At 34.6% G+C, this 20,985-nt stretch overlaps 4 protein-coding genes across 7 annotated transcripts; 3 read left to right on the top strand and 1 right to left on the bottom strand.

Annotated features, from left to right (window-relative positions):
• The first annotated feature begins 362 nt into the window (after positions 1-362).
• Positions 363-3,922, top strand: LOC131802138 (receptor-binding cancer antigen expressed on SiSo cells-like). The gene is made up of 4 exons (XM_059121596.1): positions 363-586; positions 640-777; positions 840-956; positions 3,455-3,922. Exons 1-4 carry the CDS (start codon positions 419-421, stop codon positions 3,641-3,643), a joined length of 612 nt encoding a protein of 203 aa, XP_058977579.1. The 5' UTR covers positions 363-418; the 3' UTR covers positions 3,644-3,922.
• A 138-nt stretch (positions 3,923-4,060) lies between these two features.
• Positions 4,061-5,287, top strand: LOC105262039 (uncharacterized). The gene has a single exon (XM_011295603.3). The coding sequence runs from the start codon at positions 4,310-4,312 to the stop codon at positions 5,270-5,272; it is 963 nt and encodes a 320-aa protein (XP_011293905.2). The 5' UTR covers positions 4,061-4,309; the 3' UTR covers positions 5,273-5,287.
• Positions 5,288-5,805: 518 nt separating this feature from the next.
• Positions 5,806-17,575, bottom strand: LOC101893994 (plastin-3). 3 transcript variants are annotated; one of them, XM_005186835.4, is made up of 5 exons: positions 17,077-17,575; positions 7,541-8,651; positions 7,206-7,484; positions 6,890-7,143; positions 5,806-6,672 (listed from the first exon to the last, which is right to left on the bottom strand). In XM_005186835.4, exons 1-5 carry the CDS (start codon positions 17,146-17,148, stop codon positions 6,478-6,480), a joined length of 1,911 nt encoding a protein of 636 aa, XP_005186892.1. In that variant the 5' UTR covers positions 17,149-17,575; the 3' UTR covers positions 5,806-6,477. The 3 variants fall into 3 exon arrangements, with proteins under 3 accessions (XP_005186892.1, XP_005186891.1, XP_058977577.1); XM_005186834.4 differs by lacking the exon at positions 17,077-17,575 and adding an exon at positions 9,479-9,689; XM_059121594.1 differs by lacking the exon at positions 17,077-17,575 and adding an exon at positions 8,746-8,775.
• Positions 17,576-18,628: 1,053 nt separating this feature from the next.
• On the top strand, positions 18,629-20,840 carry LOC101894278 (exosome complex component RRP45). 2 transcript variants are annotated; one of them, XM_059121595.1, is made up of 5 exons: positions 18,629-18,744; positions 19,286-19,442; positions 19,510-20,452; positions 20,513-20,683; positions 20,747-20,840. In XM_059121595.1, the coding sequence occupies exons 2-5, from the start codon at positions 19,377-19,379 to the stop codon at positions 20,788-20,790; spliced, it is 1,224 nt and encodes a 407-aa protein (XP_058977578.1). In that variant the 5' UTR covers positions 18,629-18,744; positions 19,286-19,376; the 3' UTR covers positions 20,791-20,840. The 2 variants fall into 2 exon arrangements, with proteins under 2 accessions (XP_058977578.1, XP_005186893.2); XM_005186836.4 differs by lacking the exon at positions 18,629-18,744 and having other exon boundaries at positions 19,057-19,442.
• The last annotated feature ends 145 nt before the right edge of the window (positions 20,841-20,985 follow it).

The raw sequence follows: 20,985 nt of genomic DNA, 5'->3' as shown, positions 1-20,985 counted from the left end.
TTTTGAAAAAGGAACTATGTTATGAATTACGAATCGTGTGCCGTATGAACGGGTTAATTTTGAGAGCGAACAACGTGATTGAAATTGCAATGATAACATGCTTAAGTCGAAAAATTGACTATGAATAGTCGAGTACTCGGTTTCCACTCAAGTCCATAGTCGAGTTCGGAAAACGATAGTAGCAACTAGATCCGCGCTCTTTAGTGAAAATGTTCAATTTTCTCATGTCTCATTCGTAAACAACAGACAACAGAGTACCCGGGCGTTATGCATTACACTCATTCGTAAACAAGTCTTTGCTTTCTGTTTATTTTTTATCGGGTGTTCCTTTGTGGCCTTCATATTCGTTTCGTTGGAACGTTTTTCATTTTTAGTTTCCAACGCACTTGCGGCAGAGACGACAATCAGCTCCTCGAGGATGGTTTTCCAGCAAATAAAGATACTCTTTTTGAGTATTTTCGGTTTATTTAGAAGGGCACTATGTTGTTTCTCCCGGAAGAGGAAACCAAGCTATTCAGAGCCAATGAATAATGTTGTCGTCATTCAATCCAATTACGCTCCTCCACCAATTTCCACAAATATTTCGGTAAGAAAATATTTTTTTAAGATGGCATTTTATACTATTCTATTTTGGACTAGACGGCTCCTCCTGAACGTGATTGGAACTCATGGGACGACAGTCCTAGATCAGTTCAAGAGCATATTGAACAATACAGACAGCAAATTGCTAAGCCCCCAACCCCTCAGGCTGAAGTAAATGAACCTGACTTCTTTAAGGTATGTTGTGTTCATGCCTAGATTTTACATCTTGGAAAATAGTAATATTGGGGTATATTTAGGAATTAACTCCTGTTATAAGGCCACAGCCAAAATATTACCTGGCAGATGATACCCAAGACCAGCAAGATTTCTCGCGTTTGCAGGCGGCGAAAACAGATGTACCAATAGCTTTAAATGTAAGTAGCTGAAATCAATCATACATATTTCGTCTGTTCCGGAACTGCAAGAATGGAACAGAGTCCAACAGTCATATATTGGGCTTACTTAATTTGAGTTTGGAGACTATGCTTGGATTGACCTGAAAAAATTTTTATGTGAAGGTATTTTTGCAAGAATTTTTTTGTGGGGGAAATACCCGGTTATTCGGGCCTAAAGTTCGGATACAAAATACGTTGTCTTTTACAAAATGAAAAGCTTATGAAAATACCTATCCAACAAGTGGTCATATATATGATGTTGTTTGAGCCTGTTTCGCAGTAATATAAGAAAATTGGTATTTAAAACATTACATTAAAATCTACATACTACATTATAGCCTACACTCTTGCCTTTCCAAGATGGTGTATTGAATTGATATGTTTTGTAGTCTTTGTACGTCTTTCGAGATATTAGTGATAAAATCATAAAATAGAGATTTTCTCCACTAATAAAAGGTGTCCCAAATAGAGAGCAATTTTTAAATTTTGTGCCATAGGAAGTGTCATTGTTTGACATTTCAACAAATGTTGTAGAATGTACGAATGAGTTCGTTTATTGGGTATTGGCGAGACAACATGAAAATGTTGATTTTGCCGAAAAACATCTTCAGTGCCGAGGCCCATATCTATCTTGATGATTTCGTTAATAGCGCATTTGGGCTGGTCAAGCGCAAATAGTCAATAATGTTCGGCGAGATCATAACCAGTTTTTTCTTGTCTATAATTGAAGAAATTAATGTGGAGGGCATGTGGTTTCAATAAGAGGGCGCCACATGTCATACAGCCAACGAAAAAATTCTATTGGTACATCAGTCATTTCTCGGTCTTATTATTCCGCGTTTGAATACTAGTATTGGTAGCCTAGATATACCTTCCGATTTATTTTTCGTTGCGGTTTTTCTAAAGTCGATGGTTTAGGCCTTAAAATAAGAAATTGGACGTTGCAATAAGGAAATGCTGCAACATTTAACGAAAAGTTCATCAAAAGGTCGCGTGTGTGCCAGTTCAGTCGCGACAGCCATATCCACGATATCTTGATCCATAGATAACCTCATTCTATCTAATTTATAATACAATAACGTTTCACAATTCTTTAAAATATTCATCTTATTTAAAATTAAAAATTGCATTCTACTTGGGACGCCTTTATATATCTAACCTTTAAAACCTTGTAGTTCTGAGGATACTTACAAAAGTTAGTAAGTTTAGAAAAACTATAAACCGCGTAGCCGGTGTTGGACATACCCCCGAGAAGAAAATCTCAAGCCCCGGCCAAGGGCCGCCTACTTACAAAGGTTATAAAATGTAGAAAAACTATGAACCGCGTAGCCGGTGATGTACATACCCCCTACGAGAAAATCTAAAGCCCACACCGAATGCCGGCTACTTACAAAAGTTTAGAAAAACAACAACGCGTAGCCGATGTTGGACATACCCAGAGGACAAAATCTCCAGACCGGCCGAAGGCCAGCTACTTTTGGCACAATTTTGGAAAAGCAAGAGTGTAGGCTATAATGTAGAATGTTGATCTTAACAACCCATTATGGGTACATTTTCAACTTTTTAGGGGTTTTTCAAAAAGTACAGGTACAAAATATAAATTATCTTGTATTAATCCGGAACCGTTTCAAAGAAAATCATATTACCACTTGTTAGATAGGTATTTCTACAAGCTTTTAAATGGTATCACCTCCACGATAAAATTACTTGGCGTAATCAGTTCAAAAATACCTACCAGTTATAAAATTTTTTAAATTATCCGAGCATAAACTCAACTTGCTCAATATATTACTTGCCCAACTTGGGAGCCTCACTCGGATCGTTCTAAATTGTATTATAGCTATTTTCTGCAGTTCTGGTCTGTAATACCTTTTTCGAAATGCTTGTCATTTTAACACCTCAGACTATTTAAAAATGACATCGATGTCTTTAAAAGTAATTCGGAAAATGTAAATAATCATTGGGTACGCTTGGCTCAAATATTCGGCATTTTAAATAGCTCTGTCGTGAATAAATGAAAAATATAAAACACTGCCACTTATCCGCAGTGTTGGCAGTAACATAATTTATAAATAAAAACTGTTGCTACACCGTTCTGCGAACATTTTACCATCAATGAAATGAATTGGGTCCATCTTTTTAGAAAATGTTTTGCAAGTTATAACTCAAAGCAATGTTTTTGGCTTTCGACGAATTTACAAGCTTTGCTGTTCACAGGCACAACACGATGTTTTCTGATATGGCATTGACCGCAGCACACCAACAGTTCTAGTTTTGATTACCACAGCTGTGTTGTTAAATTGATCTCAGCACCCCACAACAGCATATTTTTGGTGCTATCATTCACTGTCAAAGAGATCATTTGATTTTTAAAAATAAAATGTGGATGGATATAACTAGTCTGCGCTCCGAACGATCCGAGTCGTTATATTGGATCTAAGGACATTTTTTCAAGTATTTTCTTTTTCGTAATGTAGGCAGATTTAGAAGACTGGGAAGATGAGGATACCGGTGATTGGGAGGAAATGGATAATGAACAGACAAAACAACTGATTCGAGAAAAAAGACGAGAGATGAGAAATATGCGCCAAAAGTCCCTTAAATACAAGCAAATGGCAAACAACATTCCTGCAAACGACCTCAATCCATCCAAGGTTGTTTCGTAGTATTGATTAAAATATGTATGCAATATTTATGTACCTTATTTGTTTTTTCATAATACCGTTTCCTTTAATATTTTTTATGTTTCCACATGTTTGTTCTACAACAACTTTTTATAGACTAAAGTTTGGAATTCGATTAGGAAATAAAGGATTTGAATGTTTAGAAGAACATATATTTACATACATATATGTATTCCAGTATATTTTTAAAGTTAATTTAAACATTAAAATATGGTATTTTAAGCCATGATACACAATACAATAAAATAATTGCTATATCTACTCCCAATGATTTAATTGCAGATAAGATTGGCGTTGTTTATCAGATTTCTATTAATGCCATTTTACCACATTAAAAGTTTTCATTACAACAGGTCGGTGGACTCCATCGTCGTCCCAGGAACACAAAAGAGAAACCGAAACAAACTATTACTCAATATAAAAAATGATTCCAAATTGAAAATCATACAAATTGCTAGTCAACGTTAATGACTTTATTGTTAAACTCCTTTGCATTTCCGCTTTGACCAGAAATTGTGGTTTGATCAAAAATTGTTTTTTCTTATTACGTTACGTTATGCTCTATGGAAAATCAATCGAAATGAAAAAGCTTTATATACGCCACAATTGCTATCATTTCAGTCAGTAAATTATACAAATGGGAAAGAGATGTTGATCGCAAAGGGATTTATTTTTGTGATTGTATACATTTCTATTGAAGTTGATTGCAGTATAACACCAAATGAAGATACAATCGATTGGGAAAAGATTAAACCTGGCGATCTTTTGTATTCCTTGGACACTTTTATTTCCGGGCAAAAGCAACCTTCTAATTTTAACAACAATAACTCGCAAATGAGCAAAGAAAAATCTAACGGACAAACAGTTCTAAATCGCAGCGCTGAAAGGAACATACCTCTACAAAGAAGAGCTGATGTTGTTTCGCCTGAAGTTCAGCCATATGACTACGATACTGCATATGAGTCATTTGTTCAGAAATATTTTGGAGATTCCACTAAAGCCAATTCAGACAGTACAAGCACAGAGAACTATGATAAGGACAGCAACGACAGTGGTGTGGAAAATCTCTCTGCAGAAGAAAGCGAAGAGGGAGGTGATGAAATTCCTCTTACCGAAGAATCGAAATTCTATAACAAAGACGAACGTTGTGAAAATGTTATAAAAAATCACAGCAATTGCAGAATTTGTACAAATAAAAATGGTGAAACATCGGAGAACTGTTCTTATAACAGACAGTCTGCACCTAAAAGTTTTGCAATAAAAATTGAAAATAAGTATCGCAAACAGCGTAAACTCTTGCCAAGCGAAAGTGTGGAGAATTCCTTTGAAAAGACATCAAGGTCGGATGATAGTGCTGTACCAACATGTACACAAAAACGCAGCCGAGAAAGTGTATGTTACCACTGTGAAACGTCGGTGGGCGAAAATACAATTCATTGCTATAGCGATACTACCCAACACAAAACAGATTCGATGAAAGAGGAAAATAAGGAAAACACCCATAAACGTATCTACAAGCGAACCGTAATGTATACATATGAAAATGTGACACGACCACCCTTATCGACTCCGTCGTCATCCATTGATGATAAGCATGATTTATTGGCATAAAGAGTCATGCGAACATAAATTATGTTGCAGTTTTTGTTTGAATTTATTTTTTATTGGTTTTTATAATCTTTATACAGAATACAGATACTTGTGGATTTTCTTTTCGATTTATTTTCTCTTATGACCTTTAAACTTATTTAAAATAAAATTAAAAAAAAAATAAAACTTAAATTATGTGGTGTCTTTTTTTTCTATACAACTCTTCGTGCCTCAAGGGGTTAAGCTTAGACATACGACAAAATTCGTTTATACCTATCTATATAGGTGGAGGGTAGTTTCTATTGCACATTCCACGCACTTGTGTAGTTGCACGCGTATAAAATGAATGCTTGTGTCTCTTGTAGTTTGCTCCACAATTACTTGATGGCACTGAGGCGGATTTTTGTATTTTTTCTGAAAATCAATGTGCGTATTGTAGAGCGCGCAAATTTCTTGTGCTAGATTTTTGTCTGAACTGTTAAGGAACTGAAAGACATGATGGCTGCAAGGTTTCTGCCAAAGCTTACAATTAAATAGAGAGATACAGACAGTCGTATAAAAATATATATTTATTTATTTCTCACATCTTAATAGCAAATGTGCCTACTCCTCCTCTTTGTATTTTTTTATGCACTGCTCTCATTGTTTGTTTATGCTTTTTATTTCTATAGCTTAACCTTTATTTATAAAATAAGGTTTTTTGAAACAAAAATATTTCTACGTAGAACGCAATCGAAATTCAACAAAATAAAAGATTTACTTTAAAATCATATCGGTACGTATTTTTATAATAGTAGTATATAAAAAGTAAGTCAAAACAAGCTTACAAATGACGTTGAAATTTAAGCTTAAAAGATTATCATTTAATTTCAACGGGTTACATTTGTACAAAAAATATACGTAAGTCTAAAAAAATATATATAAATACATAATTACTTAATTGGCGTGGTTTGTGTGTATGTGTATATGCTTCAGGAAGGTTATGGTCCTTTATGTGAATCGCTGCACAAAAAACGGCACTATGTTCCAATACTGCTTGATTCGAATCGTCATTTTAAAAGCTTCCTTATGCACAATACCCATCCCTTTTGTTATTTTCTTTTCAATTCACATTTTCTTTCTCTCATAAATCAATCAGTTTTTATCATAAATATTTGTTGTGGAGGTGGATTTATTCTCGATGTTTAGGTTGGTATGTTGTTGCATTTGGCATCTTGGCTTGTCATTTAATTGCTATTGTTAATGTTGTTTTGATTCTCAACACTATCCATGTTGGGGATATAATCCAAAGCCATCATGCAGGCGAACACGGTCATAACCATCTTGGGTTTAACTTCAGTGATGTCTTCTGGTAGAGCATAAACTCGTGCACCAATCTTGCGTGCCATAGAAATGGCATATTTAGCATTGGCCAAGTTATCCTAAAAGAAGATTTAAATGTTTATGAAAACTTGCTGCAAGTCTTATTTGGACTTTTAAGTAATTAAACATAAGAGTATGGAGCTGTTTTTATCTTTTGCTTCGCTTTCAATTTACCACAACAATATCTTGACTTGAAAAAAAAAAACCAACTCTTACTGTACGTTATTAACTACTCTCAGAATTATTTGCTAGGTATTATCGACCTCGAAAACATACCTCTTCTGTTCCACCGGTTCTCACCAAATCGTAATTAATACTGCCAGCCTTGATGGAATCAATGAGGTCAATAACAATTTTACCATCAGCAATGGCTGGATCATTGAAATTCTTGAGAGACGTTTCTTTGCCGGCCTCTGAAAGTTTACTGTTGACCCATTGTACAATCTCCTTTTCGACAATTGGGTTGCCAGAATTGGCCAATCGGGAGAGGATAGATAAAGTATAGGCTCGCATCAGTTGCCAAATGAGAGCTGACAGAAATAAAGTTGAATTATTTATTTTATATATAGTGGTTTAATTTACAGTTACTAACCTAGAGTTAAGGTTGCATTTCCATCATTCAAGTCCTGCCCAGCAATACCAACCAGGGAGAATTTAAGTTGCTTGCCCAACTCCACAGCATAATTACAATTCTCCAATTTTTCCATAAATTTGCGCAGCGGTGTAAAACGTTTGTGGACGCGATTCCAGTTGACAATGCCAGGCTTAATAATGTCGCACAATTGGAAGATTATCAAGCCATCAGCCAAATCCGAATACAACCAATTCACATGTGGGCTCACACCCATGGAGTTCATCCAATTACGGTAAGCTATAGATATAAAATTGTTAAGTTAAATAATTGAGGCAAATATGTATTAGGCTTACTTTTCTCTTCGCGCGTTTCCTCAATGGATTCAAGACCCTCAACTTGTTCCGGTTGGTCTAGGCCAGGATGATTATTGAATAGATTAGCAACAAAAGCCAAATTTAACTTGTAGACCCCATTGACAACGTCCTGTGGTGTCAAGAAGCTGCGGCAGTTCAATTTGGCTGCTTGTTGCAACATAATTTCGGCACGAGATACCAAATCTTTTTCATGCAAGGCATCCATATTGACATCGACATCGTTACCAGCAATTTGCTTGAGCAAATGCGTATAGATTTCCGAATCAACAATATCCGATTGGAAGTTGGTACAACGGCGGGAAATGCCAGCACGCTCCAAGTGATGATTGACCCAACGTAGCAAAATAGCTTCTGGTGACATTTTCATTAAATCTTCCAAACGTTCATTGTCGAACAAAAGCCCTGCCAATCCCGGGCAGCTATCCAAGGTTATGTGACTAAAGAGACCAATGCGAATGATTTGCCATAGCAAACCCAAAACCAAGTGAGGTTTGCCCTTGGCCAAATCGTGGGCATCAATATTGACAATATTACAACCAATAGCTTGCGACGAAACCAAAGCCAATGTCAAGTTCTCAAACTCACGATAGACAGTGAGATTTTTCTTGTTAATGGCTCTCTCATCAATGGTATCGGGGCAGGAGTGATTAATAATTTTGCACAACAAAATACCATCCTTAATTGATTGGTACAAGCGTTTGCCCTCAGCATCTATGGGAAGTAGATGTTTCAGATCTTGGTCGTGGCCCAAATTGGAGTTGATCCAATCGGAGAAAGCCAATTGCTCTTCCAAGCGCACCGAGTGTGTTGTACCTTCCGATGAGATGCTCGACATACCACCCAAGGTTTCAAGATTTTCCTTCTTTGAGACGACGGTCTTGAATGTGCTGGCAACATCCTTTGACTTGAGATCCAAACACAAATTTTCAAACTCCTCCAAATTAAGTTTGCCCTGATGGGCTGTGCGCTGTTTATTTTGGAATTCATCAATCATCTCACGCACTTGATAGCCAGGCAATTTGAAGCCAACTTGATCCAAAGCAGATTTAAGCTCGCTAAGATCAATGAAGCCATCTTTGTTGGCATCAATCTGAAATCGATAAAGTAAATATATTAACAACTATATTCCAAATTGTATCTTGTATCTCGCTATGAATAAATATATTATACTGCATTCATAATACATAGGTGTGAGTCATCCATTACAAGAGTTCCTCAATGGCGAGTGACTAATTCCAGTTCAGATTCATTCATTGTTTTTTTTTTACGAAACCAAAGCGCTGACTGTCTATTTACAGTTTTAACATTGAAAGTAATTGGTAGCGGGTGACACACCGGTCTATTCGCATTTAATCATCATCGACAAAATGAAACCTGTTTTCTGAGCTTATACGCTCAAAACACTACCTACGTTTGTTTCTTATTCCAATTTCTCTAACACTTAACATTTGAATTTGAATAAACACACAGACGCTTAGCGGAATGACATACTATAGATAGATAAATATATATATATATATATATATATATGTATGTAGAATAGGGACAGAGGCATAAAGATATGCGGCGACTGTAACAGTAAATGCCAATACTATTTCGTATCAGTTGTACGTCTTCTGCTTAAATTATTATTACTTCATATAGGTATGTATGTATGTATGTATGTTATTATTCTAGAATTCATTGCCACATTCGATTTAATTTCCAATGAATTGCTAATCAGCAATTTGAAAAAATTCTTCTTTTGCACGCAGTTGCAGATAAGATAAAACAATGGTGCTGTGTTGGTGCACCAATAAATGTTCTTCACACTCTTCTGCTGAACATTAAAACTTGTGAAAATATTGTTTGTCATTTTTTTGGAAATCTATAGGATGGGGTCATTGGCAGAGGAAGTTCTGCTGTAACGAAACATACAGTTGGCAAAATTTCCTCAAGATTTTGTTTGTACTCCTCCAAAATTTGATGATGTTCCAAATCCAAAATATCGGCCATGTTGTTGTTTTTGCTTTAATATATTACTTTACAACAATTGATAGAAATTCCAATTCACACAAATCACTGACAATCCTTTTTCGAAGTGCGATGTGGCCTAACGCGACGAAATGCAAAAGTCGACTGATTGCCGCGGGGTGTTCGATTGAAAGCACCAATATTTGGGCGAAAAATATTTAGAAATCAGTCAGTCAGGTGTGAATCGCACCCAGATATGCTTTTATCAATACCCACACAGGTAAAAATAGTTTTCCTTATCGCTTGACGTTCGAATCTAACAATTCCTCCATTGCACAGTGAACTTTATGCCGTTCAGCAATGGTCATACAATTAAAAATTAGTACAAATATAGAAATACTCAAATATGTATACAAATATAGCATTTATTCTTCACATCCATAGTCGCAAGGCGATGCATCAATTGTAACCAAAATGAATTTGTTGTTATTATAACAATATACAGTAATCCACATGGTCTTCAGTAATAAATTATTATCATAGATGCCTTCCTAATTAATTAAAAAAAAATAAGTGTTTTTTGAGAGTGTTCATTTATTGTACAAGGAAGTCATTTTGGACCGGTATTTTTTACTCTATATAAGTATATAAGTTTATGCCATCTGTTCTGATAAAATTGAATAAGTGCAAAAACAATATATTCTCTTTGCACAGAGAGTTTTTCATTAGAATAGTAATTTTAGCTTTACCAACTCACACCATAATGGCATTTAACATCTTTTTTCTATGGTACCGTAGAAATGTGTACAAATAACATAATAAAGTCTAAAATAATTATGGTTTTAAATGAATGAATGAATATGAAGGAAAAAATGTAGTTGGTATTTCAATGCCTACTAATTTTTTCTATGGTAAGATTCCTCACATAAAATGGAGGTCGCCCCGCGATCCATTAGGGTAAGAACAAATGGAGCTAAGAATGTTCGAAAAAGTTCATTATTTCTGCGAAATTTCACAATTTTTTTATTTATTTATTTATTTATTTTTTTTTTTTTTTTGCATACTTGTCTTCTAATGATGTAAATTGTTTTATTGCGAATTAAATGTCTTTGCCATGCTCAATAATGTTCAGTGTAATTTGGTATTACGACTTAATGCAACAAACACACTGTGCAAAATATCCACCATAAATAACGTCAGAGTTCTTTCCCTTGTTCTCATATCGAACATCCAAGAAATACCGCTGCAACAGAATCGTATGGCCGTAATTATTTCCTAACTATGCGTATTTCATACTGATGATTGGAATATTAGATACACGGCACAATATTGCATCGTTATACACATCATCGCATACACTGATGTTTTGCGTTTGGCACCTAATTAAAATCATAAAACATGATTTATTGTGCCATTGGCAATCACGGTGCGAGCTATGGGTTTTTCATATTACAAATAGGGGGCTGTTGTTATTGATAAGATTTTAGAACCCTTGAGGCAAAGACGAAATGAGTTAATTTATTAAAGACATTTTTTTACATTGCTGACTTCAAAAAGATCATCAAAAACAACTAGTAGCTTAGAAGTCATACAAAGCCATTTATTTTTTGTTTTTCTCAATTTACAACCTTGATTATATCAGCGAATTAATTATTCCAACACTTGTTAGGAATGTGCCCATCATTGAAGGCAAGCCATTTTTTTACATGACAGTCAAATGTCAACGACATCCAAGACAACCGTAAAACAAACAATCCCACATTAAGAGTGGGCATAAGTGTGTGCGTGTAAAGATAATACAAGGTAAATGTCTTTGGTGACACCACTAACAATTGTGGGTCAACACGACAAAAGCAATGTCTTTTTTATGATTTAACGCATGACCAAATTTGCATGTCGTTGTCCAACTACAAGAACAACACAATAAACGAAATATGTATAATAACCCACGAACTACCAAATGCATGAAGCGGATAGACCCCATTTCTATTTTAAAAAGCTAAACGTTTGACCACCAATTTTTGGTGGGGAAATTTGTTGTATACGGAAACTCCAATAAAAGCAAACTGTAAACATAATATGCCAATAGAATACAATAACAACAACAATGGCTGTGGACGCTTGAATCGAAAAAATACACTATTCAAGTCAACAGACAAATATCTTTGCCCGAAGAAGGTTAGAAAGTTAGAAAGAAACTAAGCGAAACGCCACACGAATCATTGCTAGTGCTATTGGCGTTGATGTTGGTGGCGAAAGAGTTCGATTTGTCATCATCGATGTAAGAAAATAAGAAACGATTTGATTGCCGCATTCAAAAGGCTAGTTAGCACAATGACAAAAATGTGATGCTAAAAACTGTCATATTATTCAAATTCAATTCATCAAAATCAAAGAGACGACCTCATAGTTTAGAATACTCCGGCAAAGTAAATTAAAAAAGCCGTATAGATAAGTGCATATTCTTTAACCTTTTATTCACTTAATCTGCCTATTACTATTGCCACAGGTAGCTCGCAAAAACATCGCAGTTGTGAATTCATTCTTCACTTTTATCAAATATAAAAACAAATTGCAATCGAATGACATAATAGTGTGTGTAGTTGTTGCTGAAATGTGAAGTGAAATGCCGGTACACTTGCCAGAACGACTGTGACAATGTTCGTGTAGACACCATGTTTTCGTTAACTATCTACACTAGCTAACAATGGCTATATATTTGGATATGGGGGCAGGTAATGAATGTTAAAAAGTAGTTTGCTTTATTTTATTGTTGCCACTTAAAACAAGTCTTTATATAACACTTAAATTTAGTTTACTACAAAATTAAAAGCAAATTTAAGTGTAATTATATGTAATAACGCAAGCACATAATTTATTGTCTCTAAGGAGTTCTAAGTGACATTTAAATAACTTCGTGATGTATGCGAAAATATTGAAAGTCTCAGAACATACATGAATATAAGAAAATTATTTGATTGAACCTTTGTTTCTTTTCTCTTTGAGTGGTTCAAATTGACGATGTGAATACGTACAATATATTTCTATACTACAGGCAAACATTATCAATACGAATTGCAAAGATAAAACTATTGCAGTACATGCACAGACGAAGGGGAAACCTTTTTAATTACTGTTCAATAATCGTGTTAAAACAAGTGTTAAGGCATCATTCGGCGGCAACGTACCAAAATAATTACGAGAACTAATTGAATATCTAGTAGATAGAAACAAAATTGCTCAACTCAAAAATGGGTTATAAATTATAGCCATGGCACAGGAAACATGCTTCCAAACTTCCAATGTCAACATTGATAACCTAAAAACTGCAATATTTCAAATATATGAATATGGGTCCCACAATAAAATAAAAACAGCACTACAATAGTACTACTAACCCTAATACCAATTGATTGGTGAACTGTTACTGGTACAGCAATAGTCTCAAAATATTACTACGAAGTTGTTGGTGTTTCTTTTTTAACTTACTAATATCTAAATTGCAGATAATATGCACAATTTCCCGATCAGAAATGCAGCGATTCACAGACTAAATAAAATGTAACAACGTTTCCCAATATAGCATAGTTAATTTGGAAATTGCAATGGAAATGTGTTTCTTTGACAATATATTTTAAATGGTTTCTTTCATCTAAAATAGAATGAATGTATTATGCAATGTAATCAACTAATTGAAAATTCAACGCACATCGATCCAGCTTAGCGTTATATCTGTGCCAAAAAAAGCTTTGCTCTCATACTGCCATCGGACTATTTCATCGAAGCTATGTACTACAGTCGCTATTTGTTGAAGTGAGAAGACTGTCAACTAGCCTCTTGTCTAAACGTGTATCGATGTTTAATTACTGTGGTATGTATGTCTGGGTTAACAAATGCAAAAAATTATTTAATCAAAACAAAGCTAAGTGTGATGAAATGAAATTGAAACCACAACACAAGAAATTCAACACCCAGAAGAAAAAAAGGAAAGAGGAAGAATTCAACCCACAACAGTGACACGAAGTACATTTCGGATTAATAAAATGGAAGAAATAAGTATAAATCTGAATACTGAATGGTTCTTGTCGACAGAAATAAATGTAACTTTATGTATAGGAAATATACACAAATATGCCACCACCATCAACATCAAGTGATAAGCAATTTGACTTGACTAAGCTGACGCGTGTATTATCAGCTAGGACAACTGGGACCAACAATAATTCCCAGCCAACATGCTCGAATACAAACATAGGCATAGACATGGTGAGGTCTGTTATGAAGTCATGTCCATAGTATGACTTTGCAATTGCTTGTTTGTTTTCTGGCCGTGTGTTAAATTTGTTAACTTTGTGCATTATCGTAACAAAAGGTGTGTCACGATTGAATGCCATTCATTTTGCCCGCATTTCGGATATGTTTACATGGTGTTGAAATATATGAACGAAACATTCATCGTTTGAAACAAATAATTAGGCTTTTTTAACAAGAGAACATTATGTTAATTTAAGGTCTTTAGCGAAATATAAATATCATATTTAATATTTTAATTTATCTTAATCAATTCTTGTTTATAATAAGGACAACAGCATACAATAATGTAATTGGATTGGAAGCTAATAAGAAACACTCTTTTTCTCTCAAGTCATATTACTTTGTTATTGTTACTCATGAATCAGAATTAATTTGCTATTATTACTTTGCGTATAAAATGATTAACGAACTGTGTGTACATTAGTATGACAAAATGCTAACAATCAGGGAATTCCAAAAACATAAATTGCATTACTTATTTTTATGTTTGGGAAGGGAGACGCTTTCAAGTTGCGATTTGTTTGCCATTGAGTAACATACGAATACTCTTGTACTGGATCGGCATGTCATAACATTGCCATTTATTAAAGCTCTTTCATTTTCTTTTATATATTGATGTGATTTTATTATCCCAAATACATTTGCGCGCACATTGCAATAAACGATAAGGAATGGTTTGTATGCATTCAAACAAGTATAGGTGGGCATTCATATGGGTTCGTCGCTTGTATAACTATAGCAACAGACATACTTTGTCATTCGTGCTGAAAGTGATCTTTTATAAAGTTGTTTTTGTAATTCCCGTCACTGTAATTAACTTGACACTGCATCAAAGTGATGTCATGATGTCGTCGTCGCCACTGTTGTCTTCTTATATATGCATACGAATGTATGATTTACTAGAACACTACACACAATGTGCTATTCCATCAACAATCATCCAATCATAGTCCATTTAGGTCACTACAATAACACAAAAAGAATGCACATCGGTCTGAAAAGTAAACAAAAACTAAATAGGTATGCAGGTGTTCTATTAGAAACGTGGACATTTTCAGAGGAAGGTTTTTTTAATGATGCACTTTATTTTTAAATAGAAATTCTATTTCACTTTGTGCTTTTATAAGTTCAATACCAATGAGACATATATTATTTTTGAACTACCTATGCATTTATGTTTTAGCAATTTCTAGAGACCAATGTTTGATAACAAAGTAGTTCTTTCAAATTCTGTAAGATTTCCTACAACAAATAGGTTTTAGTTATAGAGTCTTTAATTAAAGACAGAGATGACACTTTAACTGATATTGACGTAGGAAAGTATTTCTTATTTTTTGCAAATTTATAATAGGTGTGTCGGGTAACAATTGTCGTGTGTTAACCCGAAAGTTCTGCAAAAGAGAGCGGTTGGAGAGAGAAATTTTTACAGTTCTTTCAGTGAGAGTTTGCAAATTCTTGCTGGACAAATTACTTCATGCAATCACTTGCAACTCTTCTTCTTCTCATTCATCGACATTCAATCAGATGTTTTCTATTGTTTATTTATTTCTCTTTGCGCTTTCAATATGAAAATATTTCTGGAATTAGCAAAACTAATTGTTTTTGGAGAACAACTTTACAAAATGTGAAAAACGTAAATATTATTAATATGTAATAATAAAAAAAGACCATTTCCAACATTTTTAGACAAACGCCATTAGCAACACGTTTAAAGGATTCCGGGGAACACATCAAATCTATCTTTATTTTACTGCTCATCTTTTTATTTTATTACTAACTTCTTTTTCATTTAAACAAAAAACTAGTAAAATTAATGTTGCTTCGTTTCCTTTAATTCTTTTAATGGGGGACAAATTGGTTTGTTTTGAAAAATCAGCTGAATAGTTGCAAGCTTCTGCAGGAATACCGTCTGTTTACTTTTCGCATTTTCCTTTCCATTTAAAACTACTCTTACTCTCTCAGAAAGAAGTTGCTGGACAATTCCTGCTGGAAAAGTAACCAGACACACCTAATCATATTATTTTATGACGAATAAATTTGTGTGAAATTACTTAGGGATTGCTATCCAATGATTCATGAAATCCACGTCAAAATACTACATAGCACAATATTTATTTTAGACGACACATTTGGTAAAAAAACGCTCTTAATGGGTATAGTCCAACAGTATTTTTGATAAATTAATTTTAGACGTTTTTCTTTGCTTGACATTATATTTAAATTAGTTATTTTATATCTCACTACCTAAGCAAAACCATGATTTGATTAAACAATCTCATGACTTTGTGATAAAGATAAAGAAATGTTGCCATTTTCTCCAGTTCATTTCCTACGTTTGAAGCATTCTTAAGGTAAATATATTTATAGCGTGTCGCCGACATTGCACTGCGTACAATCTGAATATCCCCCGCAAAGGCTTATTACGAGTATTTATCAGTCAACGTCACCCTCCTCGAAAACGAGCAAGCAAAACGAATATAGTTGCAGTCAATCAGTCTGAGAATAATCGTTAGTAAATATATGCAATGTTCATATGAATACATGGGGATGTGGACGGACTTGTATTTCTTCTTCCGTCATGTCGAATGACTTTCTCCATATTCTGATGCTGCGCCTGCTTAGTTTATGCGAAAAGCAAACATATGCCGGCAACACCCATGTACCCATGTGGCCAGCCATGTTGGCTGATTGAATGCATTGGTTTTTGTGGTTGTTGGCAGAAATTTATTTGTATAATTTCTGTTATTGTGTTGTTGCTTTCCTCCAATTCATCCTCCCCACACACAGACACGAGCTCACAGAGAAACAGGCATACACACCCCTTCGCAATGTAACCAGTCTGTCGTACGCAACGTGGGGAGGACTGCATATTGGGCCTTGAATTGAGCAAGCAAACAAAGGAATCATCCTCGAATTAGGGTTGAATATTGTAAACACATGTAATTTATTCATGGAAGTCCCCCATGGACGGGCATCGTGGTATTAGTATTCCTATACGGCGGTGTGTACGGTCAGAGCAGATAGCACAAATAAATCTATTTGTACTCGAGTAATTAATTTCTTTGCCCTTCACCCACCTATCTCTGGTACTACGCCACAACCACTTTCCTTTGAGTTATGAACTTTATTTGCTTATATGTGACTTAAATGACTCATCCTAAAGGCATTCAACGTTGTTTTCTGTTTCTTTAAGCCATATACTTTAATTATTCATCATAGGGGGCATACGAATACTTTTTACATCTTACCTCTGTGAATTTCTCCTGAATCTCTGCTTTTTCGTCCGCAGAAAGGCCTTTTGTGAATTTGTTTATCGACATTGTTTGGTGTGTATGATTGTGTTGTAGATGTTATTGTTTCTTTTTTGTAATAAAAATTGGTTTGTTCTTGGGTGGATAAAAATCCTCGTTGGTTCCTTTTCTCTTTGAGGACAAACAAATATTCTTTTGTATTCTTATTTACACAATTTTATATCTCAACTCTTTGTACTTGCATTGAGATTTTACTCAATCTCACTAACACTTTCGCTTGGTTTGGCTTCTTTGTGACGTTTGACTTTCTCGGTTTCAATAGTATTACTTTTTATTTTGATATTTGCATTTGTTTTTCTCTTGCTTTTTACGTTTGAAGACTAATAAACCAAATTTAAATAAATAAGTTACTAATAGATTGTTAACCGCTTAACACGCAAAGAAAAATCGAAACGTCTACGATAAAAGAAGAAATATGTATGGCTCAGCTCAAATGTAGTCTCAGATAGAGATGCGTAAGCCTTTCGATTAGTTAACTAGAATCGATTTCGCAAAATCGAATAAGCAGTTATCGACTTTTTGGTCGACTATGCACTCTGCTGTTTGTTTTTTTTTTTCTAAAAGGGTTGCCACTCACCGGGATTCTCATGTAACTTGTTGCAATAGAAATTTATTACCTTTTAAGTGGTAAACATGTCACCTAACAGTGGTCTTTTAACGCCAAAGCCGAATGGGTGCGTTAATCGATTTCACGCCGTCAATAATGTCGATAAAAAAGAAGCACAGTAGCGCGTTTAAAATGTAAAAACCCTTTATTGTCTAATTAGCATAAACCCTTTGTTGTACAACCGTTTATTGACAATCATATAAAGCAAGTTCCCATCTCTGGATCTTGATAAACGAAACATTTGAAAACACTATGTTAATATTATAGCTGGACAAATAACTCCACAAATGGTAATGGCATGGTAGAATTAAGAAGGTACAGTCATATCAAATAAGCATGTCCATCTTTGCATTTCCTGTAATTTACCTGGTCAATATTTACAATGAATTTATAAGTATACATTAAGACAATGGAGTACATGACTTCACCTTCTTAATTCTACCTTGTTTCAAAATAATGTCCTACCCTTTATGGAAATCTGACTCAGTTGACCTCTATAATTTTACTTCGTCATGCTATAATGGAAACCTACTTATGAACCTCATCTTAAACTTTTTCTTCTTTGATAATCGCATCTTCGTTCATTCAACGAACACACTCATTTTGAATACTGTGACTCATGGTATAATTATTACAGCTGATTTGACTCTGTAGTAATACTAGTGTCAACTTCGATATGACGTGTTATAATTTAATTATTATTTTTTTTTTTTTTTGATATAAAATTTCACTGCCGTTCGATGTGAATATTAATTCTTGCCTAAGAATAGAAAAAAAGCTGTTATACTTTACAAAGGATAAAGGAACAGCGGCACCCCATTAAATATTATAAATGTATGTTTCCTATTTCCTGAGATCGCAAAATGTAGAATAATTTATGTAAATATGCTGTATGTTTTTAATTTGAGAGGGATGTTACTTTTCCGCTATTTTCTAGCGATTGCTTGAGTGATGAGCGATTTGGATATACAACTTACAACCATGGTAGAAGAATACAGGTAAATGCATCAACGCTTAGGAGCATTGATATGTAAAACAATTTAATTTTTCTAAAAAAATGAGTACATTTGTATATGTTTTACTATGAAAAAAATGTTATCCATTTTTTTTAGCAATTTTTACAATTTAAATAATTTTTCATTCAAAAATTTCAATTCTAAAATTGGTTTGACAATTAATTGTCGCAATTAGGCATTAAAATTAAATAATTTAATTTTTCTGCATTCTAAATTTAATAATCCAGAATCTAAAAATGTATATTTTAGAAATTAAAATACATAATTTGTTTGTACTCACAATCAGTAATGCATTTTGCAATCACAACAATGTATTTTGACATTTCGTTTGCTAGTCAGCTGGTTTGCAAGGCGAGCCTAATATTTGGACGACGACTGGGACAGAAGGATATTCTTCATTCGTTTTTTCTCTTTCCCAAGTAAACAAACAGCTGTTGCCTCTTCCACTTTCTACACCTTCTTACATTCTGCTTATTCGTCTTTTTGCATTTCTCTTCTCCCGCAAAACTCTGTGTTTGTACAGAGTACACAGAAAGCACAGCGCGTCGCCGCCGAAAAATCGTACCACTTCGTTGTCTGCTTTTGATTGAATTATTTCGGAATAAAACAAAATAATGAAAGAGACTCCCCTTTCCACGTGCGAAAAGAATTTTATAATTCAAGCAATTAAACAAAATCAGGTAGGTAGAGACCGAGCCTGGTAATTCCGTGCTTATTACTTATAACATTTTTCACTTTATTTTGCAGCGTTTAGATGGTAGGAAGAACGATGAGTTTCGAAATATTAAAATAAACTACGGTGCCGAATGGGGAAGTGTACTGGTTGCGTTGGGTGAGACCAAAGTACTCGCACAAGTGTCTAGCGAACTTGGTGAACCCAAAGCCACACGTCCCAATGAGGGCATCTTCCATATAAACGTCGAATTGGGTCCCATGGCTGCCCCACATTTTGAGGCTGGTCGTAATTGCGAATTAACTGTACAGCTTAACAGAACCTTGGAGAGAACATTCAAGGACTCAAAGTGCCTCGACTTGGAATCTTTGTGTATAACTGCCGAAGAACGCGTCTGGATTTTACGGGTAGATTTGAACGTACTTAATCATGAGGGAAATTTAATTGACTGTTGCTCTATTGCCACTCTTTGTGCTCTAATGCATTTTAGAAGACCAGAAGTCAGTATAGTTGAAGACGATGTAATTATACACACTGCGGCCGAGAAGGAACCGCAACCTATGGTTATGCATCATTATCCAGTTTGCGTTAGTTACTGCACATTCGACGATGGCTCGATAGCTGTGGCAGATCCTACCGTTATGGAGGAACGCACTAGTGAATCACAAATGATATTTGGAATTAACTCCTTCAGAGAACTATGCTGTCTAAATTTGGGTGGTTCTTCATTGACCAGCTCAGCGTTGTTACTGCAATGCTCAAAAAGAGCGGCAAAACATGCAAAGTATGTTGTAGAACTGGTGAAAAAGACACTAGAAAACGATTTGTCAGCTAGAGAGGATCGCTCAAATGTAGGTTTTACAGAATGCCTTAAACAAAATTCCATAACCAGTCTGGCTGAAGATCGATTGGTTTTAAAATTGAGACACTTTACATTCGAAGATGGGGATAAAAAATCAATGATAGAGGAAGAAAAATTTAATGAGAAGGACATTGAAAATGAAGAAAAAGAAGTTGGTGAGTTTTCTAAAAATTACTAGTTATTGAATACTGTTTTAATATCTGTAAACAATGTAGCTACAAATATAGATCCCAAAAACGACCTTCAGACTACAACAACCGACAAATGGTCCGTAGAAGAACAAGACGATTCTAATATGGAAAGTGAAGAAGTCGAGTCATCACAAGAAGATTGTACGAAAAATAATAAGGGTGTTCGACCAAAAAAGGACCAAAGGGGAAATCTAAGTGAGAAACTTGCCAAAACACTTGAGTATTAATATAATAATGACTATTTTCTCATTTTTGCAGAATCACAAAGCGATTCAGAGGAGGATGAAAAAATTACTATATGATTTTTTTTGTTGAAAATAAAATAATGTTAATATGGCATTGTTCGACCCTACTTCCGTTTTTACAAATTTAAATTGAAGACATCGAAAGGAAAATTTACCCATTTAATAAAGTACAAAAATCATACAAATCGTATAAGCAAAATGCCTTCAATAGTAGTCTGCATTACCCACTATAGGATATACGTTTAACGTATA

Source organism: Musca domestica, unplaced genomic scaffold (genome assembly GCF_030504385.1).
Source record: "Musca domestica strain aabys unplaced genomic scaffold, Musca_domestica.polishedcontigs.V.1.1 2, whole genome shotgun sequence".
Taxonomy (NCBI): domain Eukaryota; kingdom Metazoa; phylum Arthropoda; class Insecta; order Diptera; family Muscidae; genus Musca; species Musca domestica.
Note: the sequence above shows the minus strand (reverse complement) of the source record. Positions and strands in the feature narration are given on the sequence as shown.